At 35.9% G+C, this 24,576-nt stretch overlaps 1 protein-coding gene across 4 annotated transcripts in view; it reads right to left on the reverse strand.

Annotated features, from left to right (window-relative positions):
- Positions 1 to 24,576, reverse strand: part of NELL2 (neural EGFL like 2) — a 333,105-nt gene that overhangs the window by 239,454 nt on the left and 69,075 nt on the right. For all 4 annotated transcript variants that reach the window (XM_084957200.1, XM_021092577.2, XM_084957201.1 and 1 more), the window contains 6 exons: positions 11,058 to 11,231; positions 10,874 to 10,970; positions 8,493 to 8,565; positions 8,240 to 8,322; positions 6,862 to 6,990; positions 5,016 to 5,118 (listed from right to left, as the gene is read on the reverse strand). In XM_084957200.1, coding sequence (XP_084813326.1) covers positions 5,016 to 5,118; positions 6,862 to 6,990; positions 8,240 to 8,322; positions 8,493 to 8,565; positions 10,874 to 10,970; positions 11,058 to 11,231 — 659 coding nt within the window. The remainder of the gene's footprint in view (positions 1 to 5,015; positions 5,119 to 6,861; positions 6,991 to 8,239; positions 8,323 to 8,492; positions 8,566 to 10,873; positions 10,971 to 11,057; positions 11,232 to 24,576) is intronic.

The following is a 24,576-nucleotide window of genomic DNA, read 5'->3' on the forward strand; positions in this document are numbered from 1 at the left end:
GTACCAACATCATTTATCATACTGCCTAAAATTAAAAACACCAAAAATGCCAAGTGTGGGAGAGAGTGTGGAGCAACTGGAATGAATGTTCATACATCATTGGTGGGAGGGCAAACTGGTATAACCACTTTAGAAAACTGTTGGCAAAATGATCTTGCCAAAGAGTAAAACAGTTGTTGTAGAATAAAATAGTTTTACTCTGTGGCCAAAAAATTCCAAAGTGTATACCCATCAGGCATGCATAGCACCAAAAAAACACATAAAGAATGTTGATAGAAGGACTATTTATGGAGACCAAAACTGAAAACCACCTAATTCATTCTTCAATAATAGTAGAACATTAACACAAATGAATATAAACAGCAATAACTATGAATAACCAACATCTACATGGAAAAATATGGATGAATCTCACAAACATGATTTTGAATGAAAGAAGCCAGAACCAAAAGAATATATAATGCATAAAGTCAACCCTGGTCAAGACCCATCCCAAATACTGAGGGAGGAATGACCTTGAGGAGAGCAGTACTGTATATCAGAACAGAATTTGAAAAAAAAAAAAACAGAAAAAAACAAAAAACCTTGTGTACTATCTGATCTTAGAAAAACCTTTAACCTCCCTGGTTCCATTATTCCTGTGTAAAATGGGGATAATGAAACTTTTCTTTCTTTTAAAAGGAAATTGCCATTGGGAAGATCTCTCAGGTCCTGTGTAGCTTTAAGATGTATGAGCCAATGAGACAGTTTCACTACTCTGTATTTTCATTAATAAAAACATGAATAGTTCTTGAAATAAAAATAATAATAGCTGACACTCTTCTAAGTACTTTACATGCTTTACTCATTCAGCCCTTACACCAACCCTTAGGTATAATTTATGGATGAGAAAACTGAGACCCTGAGAGGATAAGTAAATTGACCAAATTTGCACAACTAATAAGCTAATAAGCAGGAGAACTGAAATTCAAACCCACACACTCTGATTCTGTAACCCACATGCTTTAACTATTCAAATAGGCAAAGACATTATAATAAGTCCATTTCACCTAAACTGATAAGGTTTTTAAAATAATATGATGTCTAATCAGCACAGAACATATCAAAATGTAACCAAATTATCTACAAAAACTCTGATTTTACTCAACCATAGAATTATTTCAATTTATTCAGATAAACTGGCTTCTTTGGGAAAATACCAATTAAAATAACTATGGATACTAGGCAAGTACCAACCAGTTTTCACAGCCACATTCACATTTCCTGTATTTGATGCCTTTTTAGAAAGGGAGAGAAAATCTGCTTTCCTTGTTGTTTTTAAAATATAGTCTCTTCTGCAAAATACATTACAGCATTAGTTCAGATGTGCTTCAGATTCCCTGTTTTCATGAATCACCTTTTCTGTGAAGCAGAGCTTTGTGTTCAAACATCAACCTACAATCCACTGAAAGAAAATAAGTGAATGCACTGAATATTTTAAATGCTTTTCTAATTTCAGTGATTTTCAGCAACTTTCTATTTCCTAGAACTTTAGTCGATTATTTTCCGATTTTTTTTTTTAACCTGAGTTGGGTTTTTATGTACTTCAATTAGTTTGGCCTCATCTTATTTCAGATTTAATGTCACCCAAAATATTTATACTTTATAATTTTTAGGACTACCTTGAATTTGTGTCAATCAAACCTGCTGTTGGCTAGTTGAGAGCCTGTGAGTGGGATAAAGGGTGTGGTAATGGCGGCTAAAAGGGGAAAAGATAAAGGGACAGAAACAAATTCTCCTTACTTTGAAATATCCCCTAGACCTAGCCAGAACCCCAAAAGGCTCTGTTTAGTAAGCTTAGTTACCAGCAGAAAAGTGGATCATTTAGATTAATTACAGTAGATGGTTTTAAAGAAGAAAGCAAGCTGGCAAAACTGAATACTTTCAAACAGAAATTCTCAGGAAAATCTAAATGTGTATTCTTGGACAATGTAAAAATCCCATGAGCAGCAAAGTATGTACGTTCTAACCTAAGGAAGTGATATGACTTAACACAGAGTTGTGATTCTTATTACCTTAATGGTTTGGCATCATCACATTCCTGCCTTTGCATTTCATCCTGTCTCTGTAGAACTCCACCACAGAGGCTCAATGGGAGGGCATCAAAGGTTAAGCCCCTCCACCCAATACTTTGCTTATGTAGATTCAAATAAAGAAAAGTGACAGGCTTGGTTCTCCCTGACTTCCTTCCCAGAACAACAACATTCTTGCTATTCAACAGTATTTATGTTTGGATAAAGGGCTGGAGCTGAAGCTACAGAGGGAAAATATAAAGCAGACTGCAAAATAGGGCTACTCTGAGTTGCACAAACAGGCCCGATGAAGCGAGGCTGAAAACATTAAATAAAGGACAACAAAAATGACTGGCTGCCTGCACTTGCTTTGTTTGTCACGGTCTTGGCAGAGTAACATTCAGCAGTTGGGTTATATGTTTTACATTCTGAGGGCTTGAGAAAGAGTAAGTGATTTATTTCTTCAAACAGTTCTCATTAAAGAATATATTTCGTTAATCCTATGTCACTAAAAAGGCTATTGAACCAAAGAGTTTCAAAAATCATGAGTGCAGGGTATAAGAGGAAGGCTAATAATGTCTGTGTTTTAAAAAGTGAAACACACAGAAATTAACTTATATTCAACTGAAATTAAGTTCTCAAAAATTATAACAATGATAACACTGGGGAAATTAACATAGGAAAATAAGACCATTTCCTTTCCCTCATATGTAACAGTGAAACACACACACACACACACACACACACACACACACACACACACACAACCTGGTTCTCTACAACCACTGGCTTCTCCCACTTTCAGCACATAGGAAAATCTGAATTATCCAAACAAGTCAGCTAATGATTATTAAATTTATTTTAAATATTACCTATCTTTTATAAAATAGGTCTTTGTAAAACTTTTCAGAAGTGCATTTCCTGAAATATTTCTAGTGACTGGTTTTAAATTCGTGCATGTGAAGACACACTTCAAAATAATCCCTAATAATATTTACCATATGAACTAAATGCTTATTTCTCTCAGGAAAGAAAATTCAATGGGTGTTTACTGAAAATACCTTGCTAGCTCTCATAAAATGCTGAGTTCATGAGAACCAGTTCAAATACTAGAAATACAAACATAGGACACAAATCCTCTGTATTTCATGGCACTCATATCAGTGACTATAACCAGAAAGACAAAGTCAGTTAATCCTTGTTATTTTTTAACCATGTGAAATGAAAGATTCAAATGAATTATTCCGGTACTTATCCAGTGATGTTGTGGTCCCCTCACTGATCACTTACTTGAAGCTTTCACTATTTTATATACTAGACACAGTTGATTTTTAATCATTAACACCAAAGGCTGCCAGAAGCACTTTGCATTAATAAGTCTCAAAGTATTTTACCATTTCATTAAGTCTAACTGCATGCTTGTTGGGGAGATTTCAAGCATAGCCTGATTTAGTAGGCAGCTTACTGTTGGTAACAGAGACAAATGGTAAAATCAGAACTGAAATTCACAACTTCTGACTAATCCATCTATCACAATGGTCCATTATTCAATGGGCCTGTCTGTAATAAAATCAACATCACTTAATGCAAATCCATCACATTCACAGGTAACAATGTAGAAGTATCCGTGGAAAGGATAAAAGAAGTTTAAGCAAAATATGTGATTCCTATTACTGTCATGTTAAGAATTTACAGTCCTACAGAGGGCCTCCTATCTCCAAGCACCTACAAAGCAAACTACAGAATATCTTCACAAGCTTTTCATCTTTAAGACAAGTTAAAGGAAGAACACAGATTACCTTTCACCAAGGATATTCTCTAGTGCCATGTGTGAGAACAACTGCATTCAGTCCTTCCCACTTCAGCCAAATCTACTTGGCTCAGCTAATACATGCCCATGAGGTGGACCGGCCTCAATGTAAAGCCCAACAGAATTAAATATAAATGAGCTCCCAAGGGAATTAAATGGGCTACAAAAAGACTTCCTCACTTTCCTCTGATAACTTGTCACTCTGACCAGAAGTAGCACCCTGCACACTCTGAGGGCTAGCGTAAGCCAGCATAACAGAGATACCCTAGAAAAAGCAGGCATTACTTTTCTCTCCCTCTCCTTTTCTCTCTCTCCTCTTCTCCCCACCCCATGTCTTGGGTGTGCAGTTGCACACATGGGCATGTGTGATTATACATATATGATTATATCACACTTACATAACCCTATATATTCTACACACTTTATAACTACCCAGTTTTCACACATGTTACTAGCCCTTGGTAAAAAACAGATAAATTTAACTGCTACTTTTAACAAGGACAACCTTTTAAAGTGTAATACAGATGCAAGGCTCTCTGTTATTAATAAATGCTATAAAACCCATTTGAGGATAGCTACGATTCAAAGAGCATTTTCAGACTTCAGAATCGAACTGTATACAGTAGCCACTAAAAGGCAGACTGCTGCCTCATTCATCAGTGTGAGCCTCTTTTTATGAATTAAAACCTTGGCCCCACCCCATCCACACTGTACCATCCGATCTTATAACAACGAGTACTTCCGTGGTTTGGACTAGTGGAGCTGTGTTACCATCTGCTGCTGTAGGTCACTTGTATCATGGATTTCCTTGGTTATCCTGGCTGAGTGTGGACTGTTCTTAACTTAGTTGGGAGAAAATGTAACAAGGACTGTAATGACAGAAATGCCTTCCACAAAGTTTCTTACCTATCTTTGCTACTTCTGTCACTCTACAGGATAAATTCCTCCAAAAAATGTTCATGCTAGAATACAAGTACATAGCATTTTAAAATGGAAAAGAACTGTTCAATCAAATAAGAGATGGTATTCTTCCTAGTTCCATCATTTCTAAAAGCTATTTGGCTTGCTCAGATTAAACCAATGATGGGTGAATATTTATTAATTCAAGTTTTATTTTTGACAAAAAAAGTATTAATCATAAAGGTTATGCTCACATTTGCATTCTTTACAGCACTTGCCATCCACATATGCAAGAGCCGACTTGAGTGGGCAGTCAGGATTCGGGCAAATCAGAGTTTCACACTGGATGGTTCCATTCTAAGAAGAAAACAGCATTTTAAAGGATTTCAAAGTTGCAGTTTGGTAGCTTTCAAGTATTTTTTAATATGTTTCTTAAATTTCAAACTCTTCACATAAAATGCTATAAATACCACTGTTTTCTTTGGCTATTATATAGTAAGAGCCATAATACAGAGACCCACAGTAATACAAACTGAGTCATAACACAGATGGTAATTGGTCCCATCTTCTGTCCAGCAACTGAGCCAAAGTTCTCACCTCCTGTTGTGAAGTGGGTGAGGACAGGGGTGGGGGGGAAGAGCACCCACTGACAGGCTGAGGGTAAGCTTGGGGCACTTGAGTCTCCCCAGATAACTCACAAAGTGAGCATCGATAAAGGAGATTTCTGGAATCTGCCATCCTGGAGACCCAGTCTCAGGATGCAGAAACCTTCCCATGGACATTCAAGCTTGGATAGGCCACCACCATGAACTGGTGGTGACAAACATCAAAGGAGATGCCAGTGTGCCAAGAGGACCTCAAGGCATTTGAATCTTTAAGGTTATCCAGAACTCACAGGTAGCTTAGCTGCTTTTCTAGTCATTTTATTGACCTCACCATACCAAAGCTTGTATTTTACTCGATTTGATTTTTGGCACCCATTTCACAAGTTGGAAAGGTTTTACTGTATTTGTAAAATGCTATAATTTTGGTGGAAATATAGTATGTTCCTGAAATATAAATTATACAAAACACACGCACACATACACACCTGTATGGTTAGTTCGCAGTTAACTGTGGCCTTCTTACATCAGGGTGTTCCACTTTTGGATAAAGTGAATGAACTTGGGAAAAAAATTTTTTTTACACTTCTGACTTCTTCCCAGTCAACCAGCTTTAACATATGGATTCATGAGTAATTTAAAAGTTCAAAACCAGGAATTCCTGTCCTGGCTCAGCAGAAGCAAATCTGACCAGCATCCATGAGGATGCAGGTTTGATCTCTGGCCTCCCACAGTGGATTAAGGATCCAGCGTTGCCCTGAGCTGTAGTGTAGGTTGCAGATGTGGCTTGGGTCTGATGTTGCTGTGGCTGAGGTGTAGGCCAGCAGCTACAGCTCCAATTCAACTCCTAGCCCCCTAGCCAGGGAATCTCCATATACTGTGGGTGCAGTTCTAAAAAGACAAAAAATAAATAAAAGTTCAAAACCAAACTTATTTTGAATTTTTCTTTGAAAATGAACTTATATGTTTGAAATAATAATGCACTAGATATTCTACTTTACTGTGAGCAGAGAAATTGTCTTTATTTAAACTCTCTAATTTGTATTTCACTCTTAGTAAATTTTTAAAGATTAAACTCTACTACTTGTTTATACTCTTGACAGCCCAGTATTGTCAGAGTATTTCCTATTGCATATAATTTAGTTATATCAAAATGCATGAATAAAAAAATGAGGGGGAAAATCCCTGGAAAAGTTAAGGGAAACAGAATGGAATCCTTTGGGAATCCTATTATTGACCCAATTTAAATCATTAACTTCATGTGTACCAATAAATTTAAAACTTTATAGCATTCTTTAACCATAATCATCTTTATGGGCCAAAAAGTGTCTTTAATAATGCAACACAGTTCTCTAGATTTGACTGGGTTTGCTGGCACTTTAGTGTTGTGTCTTGAGGAAATGGGTCTTGAAATTTTCATGACTACATTGTTTTAATAAATTTTTAAAGAGTGGGGGCATCTGAGTTCCCTGAGGCTGAGCTCCAGTGGAAGCCATACCAGGCATGTGCAGTTCTTACAGCCGTCTGTCCAGGACTCGAATTCTCGGTAGGTAATTCCCTTCGTGGTGCAAGTCCTTTCACAATAGCACTGGTCCAATCGATTCATTCGCTGTTCAGCTCGAGACAGCTGTGGCACAAAGGGAGGGGTTTACATTGTTCACCGTTCCAACAACGCAGAAAGGCAAAATACTCCAACGGGTATCAACCTGTTTTTTTGGTGGGTAGCAGTAATGATGGCTATGCCCATCAACTATCGCTTATAAATATACTTAAGCCTTTATTTTTTCATACTCTTTTCCATTATGGTTTACTACAGGATATTAAATATAGTCCCCTGTGCTATACAGTAGGACCTTGTTGTTTATCCATTCTATACATAATAGTTTGCTTATCACAAACTCCCAATCCATCCCTCTCTTATCCACTCACCCTCCACCTTGGGAACCACAAGTCTGGTCTCTATGTTTGCGAGTTTGTTTCTGTGTCATAAACTAGTTCATCTGTGTCATCTTTTAGATTTCACATACAAGTGAAAACTTGCAGTACTTGTCTTTCTCTTTCTGGCTTACTTCACTTAGTATGGTAATCTCTAAGTCCATCCATGCTGCTGCAAATCACTTAAACCCTAATCTAAAAGAAAGAATTTTTCCTCTCTTCTTTTCATAATAAATATGCCCTCCCTCTTCTTTGGAAGAAAAAAAAATATGATTTATAAGATGTAAATGAAGGCTAAATCAAAATAGCATCATCTACAATTCAGAGAAAGCAGTTTCCATTTTTAAAAATATTTAATTTCATGAATATGTTTGTTCAAGTGCAAACATAAATTTTAGAATTTATTTTGTGTCAGAAACAAATCACCCATACACAACACAACATTCAGGACCTCAGTGACTACTACACAACATGACAAAGCCTGGCAAAGTTGTCAGTGAACTTGGCACATGCTTAAGAGAGCAAATAATCCTACAACTGTAGCACAGCAGTAGAAAGGTTTTGTGGGACCATTTCCTTGACATAAGTCTAGTGTCCATATTCTTTATAATGTCCTCTTCCCTCCTTCCTTGCAAAGAAAAACTAAATAATAATAAATAATAACCAAAAGTGAATTAAACAATAAATCCTATTGTAGCAGGCAGTAAAAAGACCAAGTAATCTACCTCATTCTTGATTTACTGAATCATTTGTTAGACAGATGGCTAGGGTTTGAATATTTATATGCCCCTTCCTTGAGCAGAGACTTTGATTCAGTCCTAATACAAGGTAGGGTATAAAAAAAAGTCTCACAGATGAATAATGGGGCTTAAAAAAGGAACTGTGAGGAATCCCAAGGATTTCTGAGCTCTCCCCACACTCCATTTCTAAGGAGTTTTTACCTTGGCTGACGTTTTGGCTAAAATGTCCTGCAGCTCCATGATTTTCTGCACAAGTCCATGGAAGTCATTGCAAGTTGGACAGGCTGCAATTAAAAATACTGTATTGGTCGAGTTACATTTATAAGGAGTTTAATATGGTTAAGTCTGTGCTGACAACGAATATACGAGCACTCCAATTTCAAACTGACATTGCGGACAAAATTAAGCAAGAAGCACACTTTTCATTACATCGTGTGAGAACTAATGGACTTACTGCGATTAAGATCTGGGCACTGAGCAATAAATCCTTGGGGCATGACAAGTAATTGCACATCTTGCATTATACCCTGCATGTGAAAAATTTTGAAAAAGACGTATTACCTTCATCAACTCACTTTATGTTCAACAGTCAAGTTCATGAAAGGAAACATTATAAGACAGACTCACCCAAATCCCCCAGTAAAATATTTTTGAATATATTGCTTTGACTTCAACCCAACGGGAAAGAAAAACATCAGGTGAAATAGGTGATTACCCACATACTTTCTTATTGATAATATTTTTAAAGCCTTCAGATTAAATGTCAAGATATAATTAAGAGGCAATAGTCATGTTGTTTGGGGAAGTTATTTTTAGTTAGCCACCGAAGAAAGGCTTGAAAATGACCTTTAAAAGTCAACCTGAAAATCACTTCTAGTTTCAGCAACAGTGAAACTGATACCAATATTAAGTTAACTGCAATCATTGAAGAGAAAAGAAGGGAAAAACTAAGTCATAAGAGCAATGCTTATTTGAGCATTTCTCATTTCTCGCTTGGATCTTTTAAAATCAATTTCTCAATTTAAAAAGGACAATAGATTTATTAAACAGTTACAGCAAGACTTAGTGATGAATCCTTAGGAGTACAGAAAGTTTAGCATTAAATTTTTCAAAATTCCAACTGGAAATGACTCATTTTACACAGGAGTCACATTACATGTTTATATGCAAAATTTATATGCATCCTCCATCAATAAGGTATAATTAGTTTCCAGTTTACAAAGCTCTTAAAGCAATGGCCAAATGGCACCTCAGAAATGACCTCTTCGGACACACTCCAGCTATCCTTTCACCCAGCACCCCTCTCTTTTCTTCATCACCTTTATAAATTTTCTTTCATTCATATTTCACTTTATCCCTTTGAAAAATTCAAACCGAATGTTAATGACAGATGTGACAGTCCCAAGATATTATTAAGACAATTCTGAGTGTACTACAAAGATTTACCAGTCAAGTCCTGACCTATATATCTTGTACATATTTAATCTGATGATAGCATGGTATAAAAAGAATATCAGTGTAAATGATAAATATTTAAGTCCACTATGTGGCAGGGTTTGGATTAGGGAGGCAGCTTGTATTCAGCAAACTTGGAAGTAGCAACACGGAAGCAAGGCTACCATGTACAGTTCTACAGTTTGTGTACTGCCCAAGCCTAGTGGGCACCATTTACGGTCTTGGGTAAAAATTACTTCTCCTAGAGCAGCACACATAATGGACATGTGAGAAAGTTTCTGAGGCTCCATCTGGGCTCCATGGGAATGACTGTCATGATTAAACAGAGGAGGGACTTGGCATTCACAGCACAAATCTGTTACCCTTGACATAAGGGGGTTAAAAAAAAAAAAGCACTGATTTTTCAGGATTCACAAGCACGAGATCAATTCCCCGTGACTGGCTTTGGATAAATCACTTAGCCTCTCTGAACAGGTTTATGCACATGTAAAAAAGGGGGAAAGAAGTCCCTATACCAAGCAAGGCCAGCAAGACTAGGATTTGATGAACTATATTGAAAACACCTGGTAATATTTAGAGTTAAGTTTTAAAAACATCTTTCTAGGATTACAAACCTTTCTTAGAACACAATTTTAAAGTTACTGGTACCTACTCTACCTAGAAGTCCATGAGTTAGACACATCATCTACCATTCTTTTGTTTAAAGGCAATTCTGTATTACAGTCATTGTCAGAATCACTGGGGAGAAAAATGATTACATTATGGTCTTTAGTCAAGCAATTTTCCAGACTTTATTTCCCTATCTTGAAAATACAGAAAGGTGAATGGGATGTCTTCTAGATCTTGTGATGCAATTCTATGGAGTGTTTCTCTAAACAGACAATAAGGAAAATCTATATAACTGCTTTCTAATTTGATAGATTTGTGTATATATGTTTTCCTTTCTTACTTTCAGGAGTACAAGGAGACCATGAATATGAGTGTTGAAAAGTTTTAATCTTCTATTATTCACATCCCTATAAAAGTATCATCAAAGGTTACATTTCGATGGTGAAGAGTTTGTTTACTTGTTTACTAACATTTTAGATTCTTATTTTTGAATACCTAATTTCGAGAATATGTTAACTGCCCTGACTGCAGCCTTGTGACCATCTCTGTTGTGTATAAAGATCAAACTCATTTAGGAAAAAAGAGAAAATAGCATTAGTCAGCTAAATAAAATAGCAGTGAAAAAAAAAAATAGAAATAGACCAAATAGAAAAAAAACTATACAAATCACATTATTTTGCTTTTACACCATGAAAAGCAAAAGGTACTATTCCAAACTCATTTGAAGGTTTTCAATTTACACTTTATGCTCAGACTTTAGCCAAAAGATACCTTAAAATATCCATGTGCATTATTTCTCTGTCCCAGCCAAAATGTTGTGCCCACAGGCAAGTCTGTGGAGGGCTTTTCCACCACTCTTTCATATATTCTGCAAAGAAGAAACATCAAATAAGTAATGAATTGACCACTATTTCTCAGAATCTTCCATTTTCTGAACTTAGAACATTTCACTTACTTATTGCAGTCAATGTGTAAAATCAAGTGGGAGGCGCTGATGGCTAAGGAGAGTTTGTGCCATTTATCATCAGCTAAAATGTAAGGAAACACTTCTGTGTGAGGGTGGTGGCTACCTGAGCGGTAGTGCAGTCTGACCTCATTCCGATGACCACTGCTTTCCAGTTCCAGGTACCTGCACAGAGAAGAGCCATATGGGGTCCATTGAAAATAAGGTTCAAAAGTGATTGACATGACCACTGTATCCTGAAAGATGAAATCAACATACTTTTCCTACTGCTCTCAGTAAGTACAATTATACATTATATTATAAAGCAAACAATAAGAAGAGTCTGAAAGATGGAGAAAAAAAATCTAAAGAATTCAAGACCCAAGTAACAACAGACTGGTGAGTGTACTGGGTTATTGTTTTGCCTCGTATATCCCATTCTTGGAGCTGAAGAAGCTAGAAACCTAGAAATATCAATGGATGCAGACAAAAAAACTCCCCACAAAAGCCTGCTCCCTCTAGCTAAAGTATCAGAAAAGGAGAAGCCCAGAAAGATAAAAACTTTCTCTCTAGAGAACAATCACTCTAATTCAGCCAAGCACCACTAGAAATACTTTGACCCTATCCCTAAACATGTCAGCAAAGGCTAAGGGGGAGCCCAGATTTCCCCTCTCTTGAGGCAGAAGTGAGATACCCAACACCTCTGCCAGAGGTGTCAGAGAAGGTAAAAGAGAGGGCCTAGGTTTTAACTGTATTAGTCAGTAAGGGCCTGCCCCCACCCCAGCCATCCTCAGAATCAGTGGATGTGAGAAGGAACTTAGACTTCCATCCCTAGTAACAAAGCACGCTGCCCTCTGCTCAATGGGGTGGTGTCAGAGGAGACCTAGTGGAGGGTCAGAACTTTCACCATAACCCAGTAGTAATGACACCATCCCTACCATAGTGACTGGTAGAGACCATGTGGGGAGTTGGAACTTAGACTTCTCTACCCAGAAATAAAGAAGTTCTCCCTGAATTGTCAAGAAAAGGCCAAGTAGGGAATCTGGACTTCTAGTTCCACCTAGAAGTAACAAGATGATACCCCCTCATCCCCTCCCAGAGCAGTGACAGAGAAAGCCCAAAAAAATATGGAGTTTATATGAGATCCAAGTCTCAGAACATTGTATAAAAAAATCCAGGTTTCAATTAAAAACAATATGTCATGCCAAGAACCAGAAAGATCTTAATGTAAAAAAGACAATCAATAAAAATCAACACTGAGATGATACAGATGTTAAAATCACCTGCCAAAGATTTGAAAGAAGCATTGATTTAAAAAATAAGCAATTACAAACATATTTGAACACACTTAAAACAAATGAAAAAAAAACAGAAAGCCTCAGCAAAGAAACAGAAAATCTAAACAAATAAGAACCTAAAGGAAATTTCAGAACTGGAAAATACAATAACTGAAATAAAAGCTCAAGGGGTGGGCCAGCCAGTAGATTGGAGGGGACCAAGAAAAAAAAATCAGTTATTTGGAAGACAGAAGAAAAATTATCCAACCTGAATAAGAAAATAGACTGAAAAAAAAAAATGAATAGAGTCACAGAGACCTGTGGAATTATAACAAAAGATCTAACATATTTGTAGAATCCATAAAAGAGGAGAAAGAGGTGAACTCAAAAAGTACTTGAAGACATAATGGCTGAAATCTCTGAATTTGGAAAAAGATATAAACTCACAGGAATCTAAACAAACCTCAAATAAGATAAACCCAAAGAAATACTCATCATAATTAAACACCTAAAAACTAAAAACAAAGAAAAATACATTGAAAGCGGTCAGAACAAAATTAACATATTATGTATAGGAAATATCAATTAGAACGGTAGTGATTACCCAGCAGACACAATGAAAGCCAGAATGAAGTGGCAAAATATTTTTTCACATGATGAAAGAAAAAGCTGTTATTCCAGAATTCTACATCCAGTGAAAATATCCTTCAGAAATGAAGAAATCAAGACATTCTCAAATTAAAAAAAAAAAAAACAAGATAACTTGAATGAAGTTTTAAACTTAGATATGTTATGTTTAAGGTGACTAATGAACACTCAAGGAGACACATAAAAAGGACAAATAGATCTCAAGTCTGAAATGGAGAGAGGTCCATAATGAAGATAGAATTTGGGAGTTAAAGACATATAGGTTGTATTGAAAGCCATGAAGGCATAGGGATTACCTAGAGATTACCCAGGTAATTACAGATGAAAGGACAGATTAACATTATGAGGGTAAACTAGCAAAAGAAACCAAAGGCTAGTGAGAGAGAGGGAAAAAGTGAAGAAGATGCCTCAAGCAAAAGGAAGTAATGAGCTGTATTAAATATCCCTAATGGTTGGTCAAGTAAGCCAAAAACTTAACCATTGGATTTGGCAAAACAAAGGCTTTTGGGTAACACTAACACTATTTCAGGGAGGAATGCCTGCTTGAAGTAAGTTCAAGAAACAATGGCAGAGATAAATACGAGATGACAAGTACAGACACTGAGAGAACTGGGAAGGTAGCTGCTAAAAGACATGTGCTAAGGGAGGTTTCTGTATTATGATTGATAAGACATACTACGCGTGTTTGTACACTGATAGGAATAATCCTAAAGAAGGAAACAAATGATAATTTTAAAAGAAAAGAAATAAGGATAAAACAGAAACCATAAGATAAAACATAAATTAATGACATTTAACTATATAAAAATTAAAAATTTCTCATTGGAAAAAATACTATAAATAAAATTAAGACAACAAATAACATTCCATAACACAAGATGAAATATATGTAAACCAGAGGTTACTGTTCACAATGCATGAAGAGCACTAACAAATAAAGAAAGAAAGAAAAGCAATTCAACAGATTCACAAGTCAGATTAGCAAAATAATCAAAACGATTAATAATATCCAGTGTCAAAAAGATTGTAGGGAAATAAGCACTCTGATACATGATTTGTGACAAAATAAACTGACATGGGTTTCTTGAAAGGCAGTTTGGTAAAACTATCAACACATTAGATGTGCATATTTAAATCAGCAATTTGAAACTGAAAATAAATCCTGCAGTTAATAGCACAAATTAGCAATGGTAAAAGCTGAAGGTACTCACTGCAGATTTGAAATAGTAGAAATCTACTAAAATAGTAACTATCTACTCACAGGGGAATTAGGATACATTCATATTCTGGAACACATTATGCCACACTCTGAAAGAATGAGTTTTGAGGCGAAACAATGCCATAGTTCATTATTAAGTAAACTAAAAAAAGCTCTGTGGGATCCCATTTAGTTTGACAAGATTGTCTGTGTATGTGTATGGTTAGGAAAAAAAAGATCAAGAAGGATATTAGCCAAAATGTCAATAGTAGTTACCCCAAGGGAGTATAATTCAGGGAAAAAGATGTGAAGAACTTTTTCAAATATTTTTATAACCTTGAATTTTCTTCATTAATTATATATCACTTCTTTAATCAATTTATACATATACAGTAAAAATTCTATTTTAAGTTTAAAAAATAAACTAAGTAGTCAAGAATAGAAATCAGGCGTAGAACTTATAAAGGATAAATAAAATGCCAACTTATTTGGTCTTTGATCCAGAAAATATCAAGCAGAGAGGCTTTCTATTTTATTATTTGATAACAAGTATTCATTTTCTTTCTTTTTTTCTTTATTTTTATTTTTATTTTTTTTCTATTTCTTTGGGCCGCTCCCGCGGCATATGGAGGTTCCCAGGCTAGGGGTCGAATCTGAGCTGTAGCCGCCGGCCTACACCAGAGCCACAGCAACGAGGGATCCAAGCCGCGTCTGCAACCTACACCACAGCTCACGGCAACGCCGGATCATTAACCCGCTGAGCAAGGGTAGGGACCAAACCCGCAACCTCATGGTTCCTAGTCGGATTCATTAACCACTGCGCCACGACGGGAACTCCAAGTATTCATTTTCTAATCAACTAGTGAATTTTATAGTGATGGAAAGGTGCCTGCATTTTAAAAAGATAACATCAGCAAAACACATCACTCCCTTGCTACACACCTTCAGGTCTTTATACATGGAGGCAAGAAACATATCACTGCTGTTGGTCTGGGATCAGATATCTAATAATATCCTTAGATATTATTAGAAACGTCACCTGGGGAGTTCCCGTCGTGGCGCAGTGGTTAACGAATCCAACTGGGAACCATGAGGTTGCGGGTTCAGTCCCTGCGCTTGCTCAGTGGGTTAAGGATCCAGCGTTGCCGTGAGCTGTGGTGTAGGTTGCAGATGCGGCTCGGATCCCGCGTTGCTGTGGCTCTGGTGTAGGCCGGTGGCTACAGCTCCGATTAGACCCCTAGCCTGGGAACCTCCATATGCTGCGGGAGCGGCCCAAGAAATAGCAAAAAAAAAAAAAAAAAAAAGAAACGTCACCTGTACTGAAGTCCTAAACTTGAGGCACTACAAGTATCCTTTAATAACAAGGAGGCTAACACTGCTCCACACACAATAACGACCCTTCAGAAGTTAATAGATATTTTACCAAAAGTTACATTTTTATCAGCATTATTCAATAAGGTTTTTTTTTTAAATGAAATTGATAAGTAATACACAAAAAAAAATTGGGAAGAGAAAAATAATGATATGAAACATTTAGAAGTGTGCCTGGCATGTGGTTATTATTCAACAAATATTGGCTCTCATTAAGAGAAGGGAAATCAGGTTGAAAGGAGTCAATCCATAACTTCAAAACCAGTCACTATTAAGACACACAAAACCATATGGAAACATAAAATTACAGGAAAATACAATTATACAAGTTTAAAACTATGTGTAATGAACACTGGGCATATCTCAATGCATCTTTTTTCTATTAACAGTCATATTTATTGCCAGAACTCCATCTGTCCCCTACTGGGTGACATCTGAAAGAAAGGCAGGCCTGATCCCCTCCCCCGTCACCCATACCCCCACCCCGAGGTGAGGCAGATCAGTGTGGTTAGACAGCCAAGCTCTAAAGCCCAAGCTCTAGGTTCACATTCTAGTAGCCTTCTTAGCAGCGGTAAGCTACTTCAACTTCCTGTGCCTCCTCTGGTTACTCAACCATAAAACAGGGACATGAATTGTACTTGCCTCAAAGGACCTCTGTGAGGATTAGAATGAGTTATTTCACTTTAGAAAACACTCAGAGCATTACTAGGCACATACAGAACACATTCGCTATCTTTTTCATTTCAAAAAGCAAAGGTCAAATCCTCTCTCTCCCTTTTTGCCCATTATGCAGCCAGGGGAGGGCCCCTGACACACCCTAGCATCTGATGCTCTTCCATGGGACTGGGAATCTGGAGGGAACACAGCAAGGAGGTGGGGGAGAGGAGGGACCCCTGCATTGCTGTAGGGAAACAGCATCCCAGTAAGCTGTATTAACGTCACTCTGCATCTTGCTTTTGATTTGCTGGCCCATCAGGGCGCCTTTGCTTAGTGCTTGCTCCAAATTCTGGTGTCTCAGCCTCACATCAGTTCTGTAAACTGCCCTCCTTGTCTGCCACCAGCTCCAAATTGACCTTACAAGCAAGAACCTTAACTAACACATTGCTTACAGCTATGACCAAGGGGAAAATATATATTGGAATGAAATGTATCAAGGTTTTTAAAAGCAACTGAGTGATAGAACTATGTGTGATTTTTAACCTTCTTTGTATTGTCCTTTATTTTCCCTTTTATGTTTAATGAGCATTTACTACCTTAAATTAAAATCACATTGTAAATCCCAAGAAGATAATTTGTCACACTTCAATGTATAATGTCTCTTTGATTTGCCATCCATAATTTTGAGAGGTAACTAAAATCAGAAATAAAGTTCACCATTTATAATAATTTATGCCTCTGCTAATCAAATATTCTTTGCAATGACAGAAATATTAAACTAAGATTAGGCTTGGGAGAAATAGGCAACAGTGGCAGGACATCATTCACTTTAACAGCCTCCTTCATAACTCAAGATCAAAGAATAAAAACAAGGTCATGTCTCATCTGACAAAAAGGTTGCACACAACATGAAATGAGAATTTTTCTGCTGCCTTAAATTAAACATAAATAGAAAGATGATCGGATCATCTCAGTACATTAAGCTACAACCCAGTTGTAAACTAGTCACCTAAAGGAAAGCCGTTGCACTTCTAGTTCTGTATATATCATTAATGTGGTTCATGGATGGTACAACTGCAAAGACATTAACATGCACAGGCTTTGAAAATGAAAACCCAGCTCCACCTCTTACCACTACCTATGATCTGACCTCTCACCACCTCAGTTTCCTCATCTGTAAAATAAGGATTCAATATAATGAGCCATATAAAGCATGGTGTTTGAAACAAAGTAAACATTCAATAAATGGTAACTATTTTTATTATTGCCAGAGTCCCGGTTAGGTATCATTGATAAACCCAGCTCCTTATAGCCAATTCTGCGAATAACAAGCAATTTGAATTTTAATTGAAAAAAAATGCAGAAATCAGGAGGCATAAGTTACAGATAAAAACAGAAGATTAATCCATCTCATAGAAACTAAGCTGACGGCATTGGTATTATGGACGCTCTACTGCTATAACCAATAAAATATGAAATGTGAAGTCCAGTGGTAGGGCCAAAATTATTGTGTGTTAGGCAGCTATGTTTATTTATTAGAAAAAAAATTGTCTATTTCACCTCACCTTTTCCAGTGATTCCCTCAAACACTTAGGGTGATGGGAGAGTAGGGAGTAAAAGGTGTATTTTCTGGCATTCTTCATTAGAATCAAATGATTCCATTTTTGTTAGTTTTTAATGGTGTTTGGTCATCAGCAAGACAGTATAAGGCAGCAATTTAAAAAATCTCAGAATCTTAATTCTGTCTCCAGAGTTCATAATGGGACAAGTCAAAAATCATCTCCAAGCCTCAGTTTCCTTCCCTATCGAAGAGAGGTAGTAAGATTTGTGACCTTCTATTGCTGTTTTGTAAATAAGTCTGAAGTACTTTTTGCACAGTTCCCGATAGAGTAAGCACTCCATAGACATTACAACGATGATTTGTATTTCCAATGAATATTTATGCATGTTATTTAAACATCAGCAAATTTTCAGAGTTTATTTTTGTGTAAACATGAACATCAGACTGAAAGTAATTTAATGAGAATCTACCCCAAATAGCGATGCTTGAATATCACCTATGATGTTCCCATCAAATGGTCATCCGATGTGTTTGAATTCATCTGGTGACCAATAATTCACGACTCCCTAAGGCCAATTATTTTGTTTTTACAAAACAAAGACCTTCCTTATATTAAAGCATAAAAGGAAGACAGTTTTTTAAACTAGGATTTATTCATTCACTTATTCCCCCAAATGTTTACTATGGGCGCTGAGAATATGGCAATGAATAAGGCCAAATAACACTGAAGATCCTCAATAATAAGCACATCATTATCTGAAAATTAAGTCTGGCCATTTCAAAACTAATAATAATAATACTATAAAAGTCTTGCTGCAAGAAGAGGAATATAGCTAGGTCAGTGAGGGTAACAAAACTTCTTCATGAATAATGTAGCTAGGAGCCAAAATTATATCACCAAGGGGAAAGATCAGTAGCAAATGGAAATGATTCATGATTGAAGCTCTGGCATCAAAGATGATGCTTGAATGAAAACCTGTCCATCTTATTACCCCACGTAACTGAGTTTACAATAAAATAAAAGGAAAAATGGCCATTCATGAAGTGGAGGTAATTTATTACTACTAATGATAAGGCCAGCATCACACAAACACACACACACACACACACACACACACACACACACACACACACACAGATTCTAAGAAACAACACTTTGAGCTATGAATGATCCTGGAGGGCAGAAGAATTTAATGGTATCTGTGTATTTGTGAAATATCACTTTGAGAAAGGTCTTATACAAAGATGGAGAAAGAAAAGAGATGATAAAGCACTGATAATAAGTGGCTATTCACTCCATAGCACAGAGTAACCATGGAAGTCTAAAGCTGAAACGAGTTGTTGGATAAAGGGTGGTAACTACTGAATGCTAGGCCCTCATCTCATCACCTTGATCTACTTAGTTGTGACTAAGACCAAGCAGATGGAAATTTGTGAAAGATTGGAGCAAAAGGCTCAAAGGAGAGGCCGACTCAAAGAAGATGTGTCTTCCCTACTTTATCAGGAATGAACACGAAAACAGAAGGTTGAGGAAGGCCAGCTGGGGAATATGGACTGTTTCGATGATCTGAAAATGAATGTGTGCAAGTGTGTAGAAAGCGTGTAGAAAATATGGCTTACAGATTTTACAGGGGGTTCACAGATCCATGAGATCCAATCATGGACTCCAAGCTAAGTATTCCTGCCTTATGAGAAGACCAAGGAGAATGTGGCTACTTGTGAAGAATTTGACAACTTGTTTTATATGCATACAATTTTTTGACATAAAGTAATTGGTTATAATTACACAAAATTTAAGAAAATACGCAAAACATGAAGATGAAAATTCAGATTACCAATGGTACCGTTGGCATGAGATGATCAACATCAATATTTCTGCATGTATCCTTTGCAGTCCTTTTAATTTAATCTTTCCAAATCAGTAAAAGTAAAGCCATATCCTTTTTAACAGAAGTATGGTATTTTACAGTATAGCTGTGCCATTATTTATTTAATATCCAAGTTCCTATTACTTTTTCCAGGTTTTTATACTTAAAAAATATTTTAATATATGTTTCTTTGTGCTCCTGCACAATTACCTTCTTGGAATAAATTATTACAAATGAAATTGCTGATTCAAATGGCATACACGTTTCCAAGGGATGTGAACCAAGGAGATAAAAACACCAGTCCTAGGGAGTTCTCTGGTGGCTCAGTGGGTTAAGAATCTGGTGTTGTCACTGCTGTGGTGAGGGTTCAATCCCAGATTCAAGAACTTCCACATGCCACAGGTGTGGCCAAAAAACAAACAAACAAACAAAAAATGTGTATTGAAATAGGTAAATGAAAAAAACATATCAAACAAATAGGTTACACGGTAAAAAAAAAAAAAATCTATGAAGAAAATTAAAGTAGGGAAGGAGGATAAGGAGTATGGTAAGGGGATATTTAAAATAAGATGTTCAGCAAAAGCCTCACTGAAAAAGTGACATCTAGTGAATCCCTGAAGATGCGCAATAACCCTGAGGTAGGAACCTGCCTGGCAAATTCAAGGAATATCACTGAAGTCCATGCGGCTAGAGTAAAATGAAGAAAGATCAGAATAGTAGGAAGTTAGGTCAAAAAGGCCTCAGAAAGAGAGAGGCTGGACATTTAGGGCCTCAGAGTCTAATAAAATGACTTGGGCTGCTGTAAGTAGAAAGTCATGAGAGGGTTTTTTGAACTGTTTTAATATAATCAATTTGGCTACAGTGCCAGGAACAAACTGTATGGAGGATAGGAGGTTGCAGCAGCATCAAAGAGATGAGTTTGAACCTTATTGCCAGAGGTGGCTTGGACCAGGGAAGGTGATGAAAAGGGTGAAAAGATTTTCTTAGGATTAAATGTGAAGTGGGAGAGAAATCAAGAAATACTTCAAGGTTTTCAGCCTGAACAACTAGAAGAAAGCAGTTACCATTTACTGAGGTGGGGACTGAATGAAAAGCAAGTTTGAGGAAGAGGATGGTGAGTTTGACTTCTGACATGCATAGTTCGTTATTTCAACTTAATATCCAAGTAAAGATGGGATGGACTGTCAAATATTCAATTCTGGAGTCCAAGGGCAAAGATCAAGATAAGAGAAAAAAATTAGGAAACAACTGTTTCATAGAGATGGGATTTAAAGCCCTTAGACAAGATGAGATCACTTAGGAACTAAGTGAATATAGGGAAGAAGTCTGGAAGAGTCTTAAATCCAGATGTCTGGGTGTGAGGGGGAAGGGGCTAGGAGACTGAGAAATAAAACCAGAAAAGTGGGAGCTTCCTCAAGCTCAGGAAGGAGGGAATAATCAAAGTCCAAAAGAATGAGGACTCAGAGTTGAAGAAAACGCAGACATCTGTGCTGACTTTGACAAGTACATTTTTAGTGAGGCAGAGAGAGCTGGAGCCTCACTGGAGAAGGCTCAATAAAGAGTGAGGGAGGGGATCTGGAGACAACTAAAGGGAAACCAAGGAGCAGTAGTTGAATACTGTGGTCAGTAGAGAATTTTTGAGACTATATTATATTATATAATTGATGTATTATATGATTGTATGTACAATTGTAGTATAATTATCTAATAATTGTATTATATTGAATAAATGAAATATTGTATCAATATATAATATTATATAAATATATATAAATATTATAGCATATTTATGTGCTTATGTAATATCCAACAGAGAGGGCACAAAGTAATAGTGCAAAAGAATGAGTGAATTCCCAAAGAAGGGCCCTAAGAAGGAATGCAATTTAATACACAGTTGGAGTGCTGGCCTTTGTTAGGGATATGGACACTAAATCTAAAAAGAAGTAAAGTGTAATTAAAACCATCCCACAAACTTTACTCCAATCTCAGATGGCTAGATCAGTGAATTATTTTGAATAGTTTAAGGAGAAACTAACAGCAATATTTTATAAATTCTTCCAGAGATTAGTAAAAAGAGGGCATATCCTAACACATTTTATGAAGCAAAAAGCTTTTAAAGACATTGCAAGAAAGGAAAACTACAAACCAATTTATTTCATAAAAATAGATGTAAAAAACCTAAACAAATATTAACAGATATAATCTAAAAAGAATAATAGATCATAACTTACTGAGATTTATATCAGAAGTTTAAGGTTGATTTAACAGTTTGAAAATCAGTCAGTATAACTCAATATAAATTAACAAATAAAGGAGAAAAATTAAATGTTTAGCAATTGCAAAATAATGTGATAAAATTTAACATTTATTCTTTTTTAAATTCTGAGGAATAAAAGCTGAAGTTGCATTATAGGAGATGAGGAATCTACCAATAAAAATAACTATGACAAGCATCATATGTAATGATGGAATAGCAAAAGTTTTCCCCATCAGATTGGGACGATAAAGATGTCAGTTAACATAATTTTATTCCATATTTATTCCATATTGAATTGAACAGCCAGTGCGATAAGATAGGAAAAAAATATTAAGGTACGAGCATTGAAAAAAAAGAACTATCACTATTATTGGCAGTCAATATTATAATGAACAGTAAATGGATAATGAATAAATGAGTAATAAAGAATACAAATTAATAAAGGTCACTGGAAGGTCATTCAAAATTCACTTGTATTGCTAACAAGTAGAAAATAAAATTTAACATCAAAACATCACCTCAGAATAAATTTAACAGAAAATGTGCAGTAACTCTATAAAATAAGTGAAATAAAATGGTATATGAAATATTACTGAGAGAAATCTTAAAATCTCTAATGGAAATAAGTAAATCATTCCTCAAATTTTTGTATAGATTTAATGAAATCCCAACCAAAAATCAAGCTGTTTTTAAAATTACAAGGAAATGTAAAAAATGCAAGTATATCCAAGATAAACTTGAAGTAAAACAAAATTTGGAGAGTTTATACTACCATATCTAAAATTATTATAAAACCACAGTAGTTAAAACTGTGCAATGTTGGGTACGTGAATGGAAATATGGACTAAAAGAACCATACGGATAGTTTAAAAACAGACCCATACATCTGGGTTCAGTTCATTACAGCAAGGTGACTGCAATTCTAAGAGAAAAACAATGGTTCTTTCAAAAACTGGGGAGCATTAGTTTGACATCCATGGAGAAAAAAGATCTTTGCAATAATTCCCAAGCTATATATAATACAATCTCCACTGCTGAAAACTCAAGGCATCTATTTGGAGACTGCATTACTTCCATACCACTCCTGAGGGCATCTCCAAAGCTATTCTGCCTCAAGACCTTATTCTAATGTAGAGAGGTTAATTAATGATATCTGAAAGGAAGTGAAAAGTAACTAACTCTCCAAGAGGTTTACATTGAAGTGTAGTAGGCTGAGAATGGGGCACTGCACTCTTTTCTTCTTTCTAAAACTTTTCTAAATTACTATCCCTTTAAAATATGTAATATTGCTCTAATTACAGAAATGGTTCTACTTTTTCTACACAACTCAGATTAATACGTTAGAGGAGAAATTTTAAAGATTTGGTCATTTGAATAAAGCACTAACTACCAGTTCTGTTTTGAAAGACTTTAATGTGCTTGTGTGAGTTTAATACAGTTAAGTAATGAAATACATTTGATCCCAAGGGATTTATTAACTGAGGTATCACTTCATTTGAATTTAAAGATGAAAGTTATTTTAAAAGATCTACCTAAAACATGAATTTCCTTTTCAACTGAGTATGTACAATTCTACTTCTGTAGAAAGGAAGTGGAATAAATTATCCTTGGATCTGTGAAACCATCTGTGATAGGTGTTTATGGTCAAACAGAATTCAAAAATATAAAAATTATATTTTATATATCAAATTTTCAGAACACATCCACTTTGATATGAAAAGCTCTAAAAATATATACACATAAAAAAGTAGAGCATGGTCTGAAAGGGAAAAATGTGCTTATTGAGAAATCATTAAATTAGTTAATAGATCATTTAGAATATATGACACTATGTACTTAATTTTACTTTTAAAAAATGATAATATGTCATTTTATAGTTTCTGAATTTGGATGTTTTAGTCAAGTTTTGTGAAAATAAATAAATAAATAAATAAATAAATAAATAAATCTCTCCTGGATGTAGTTTTATCTGTTAGAATTATTTAAGTCAGTTTGACCCAAAAGAAAGAATTTAGTGATCTCTTTAAAACCATATACATTTATATACGTAAATTAAATACTATTACAGTTTTGGATGAACTGGGATTTGTGTGTGTGTGTGTGTGTGTGTGTGTGTGTGTGTGTGTGTGTGTGTCTGTGTGTGTTCCCAAGAGGATATAGCAACATTCTTTTCAATTTCCATGCTTTTACAAGTGTGTTAAGGTGTGCATGTAATTGTACTGTTTCAAAGAATAAACAACAAACAATATTTTCAGAAGCAAATTATATTCCCAAGATGGTAAGTTTTCATCTTCACCTTCACCTAAAAATGATTCATGATGCTTTTAGGAAAACATCCATCTGGAGTGACTAAGTGACTCCCAAAGACCCCTGATGCCCTTTGATTCCATGCAGTATTTTATCTGGTTTCAAATCTTCCTCTTAAGTTAACATTTTGCTTTCCTAAGGTCCTGAAAAATCGATAAGACTTCTTTAGGCCAACAGAGGTTGGCCCATGCAGGAATTTCCAGCAGCTTTCTATGTAACAACATTCTGAAACTACGGGCAGACAATAAAGGAAAAGCACTGATGCATGTAAGACAGCTAGAAGTTCTAGGCAGGCTGTATTTGAAAGAAAGGAATTAGTCACAGGGGAGAGGAAGCTGTCAACACTGTAGCATCTGTTTTCTGACATGCTTCATGGGTCATCATGTC

This window comes from Sus scrofa, chromosome 5, assembly GCF_054392235.1.
Source record: "Sus scrofa isolate SSC_HxYL_T2T_F1_AM1 chromosome 5, Sscrofa_HxYL_maternal_Yorkshire_Landrace_v2.0, whole genome shotgun sequence".
Taxonomy (NCBI): Eukaryota; Metazoa; Chordata; class Mammalia; order Artiodactyla; family Suidae; genus Sus; species Sus scrofa.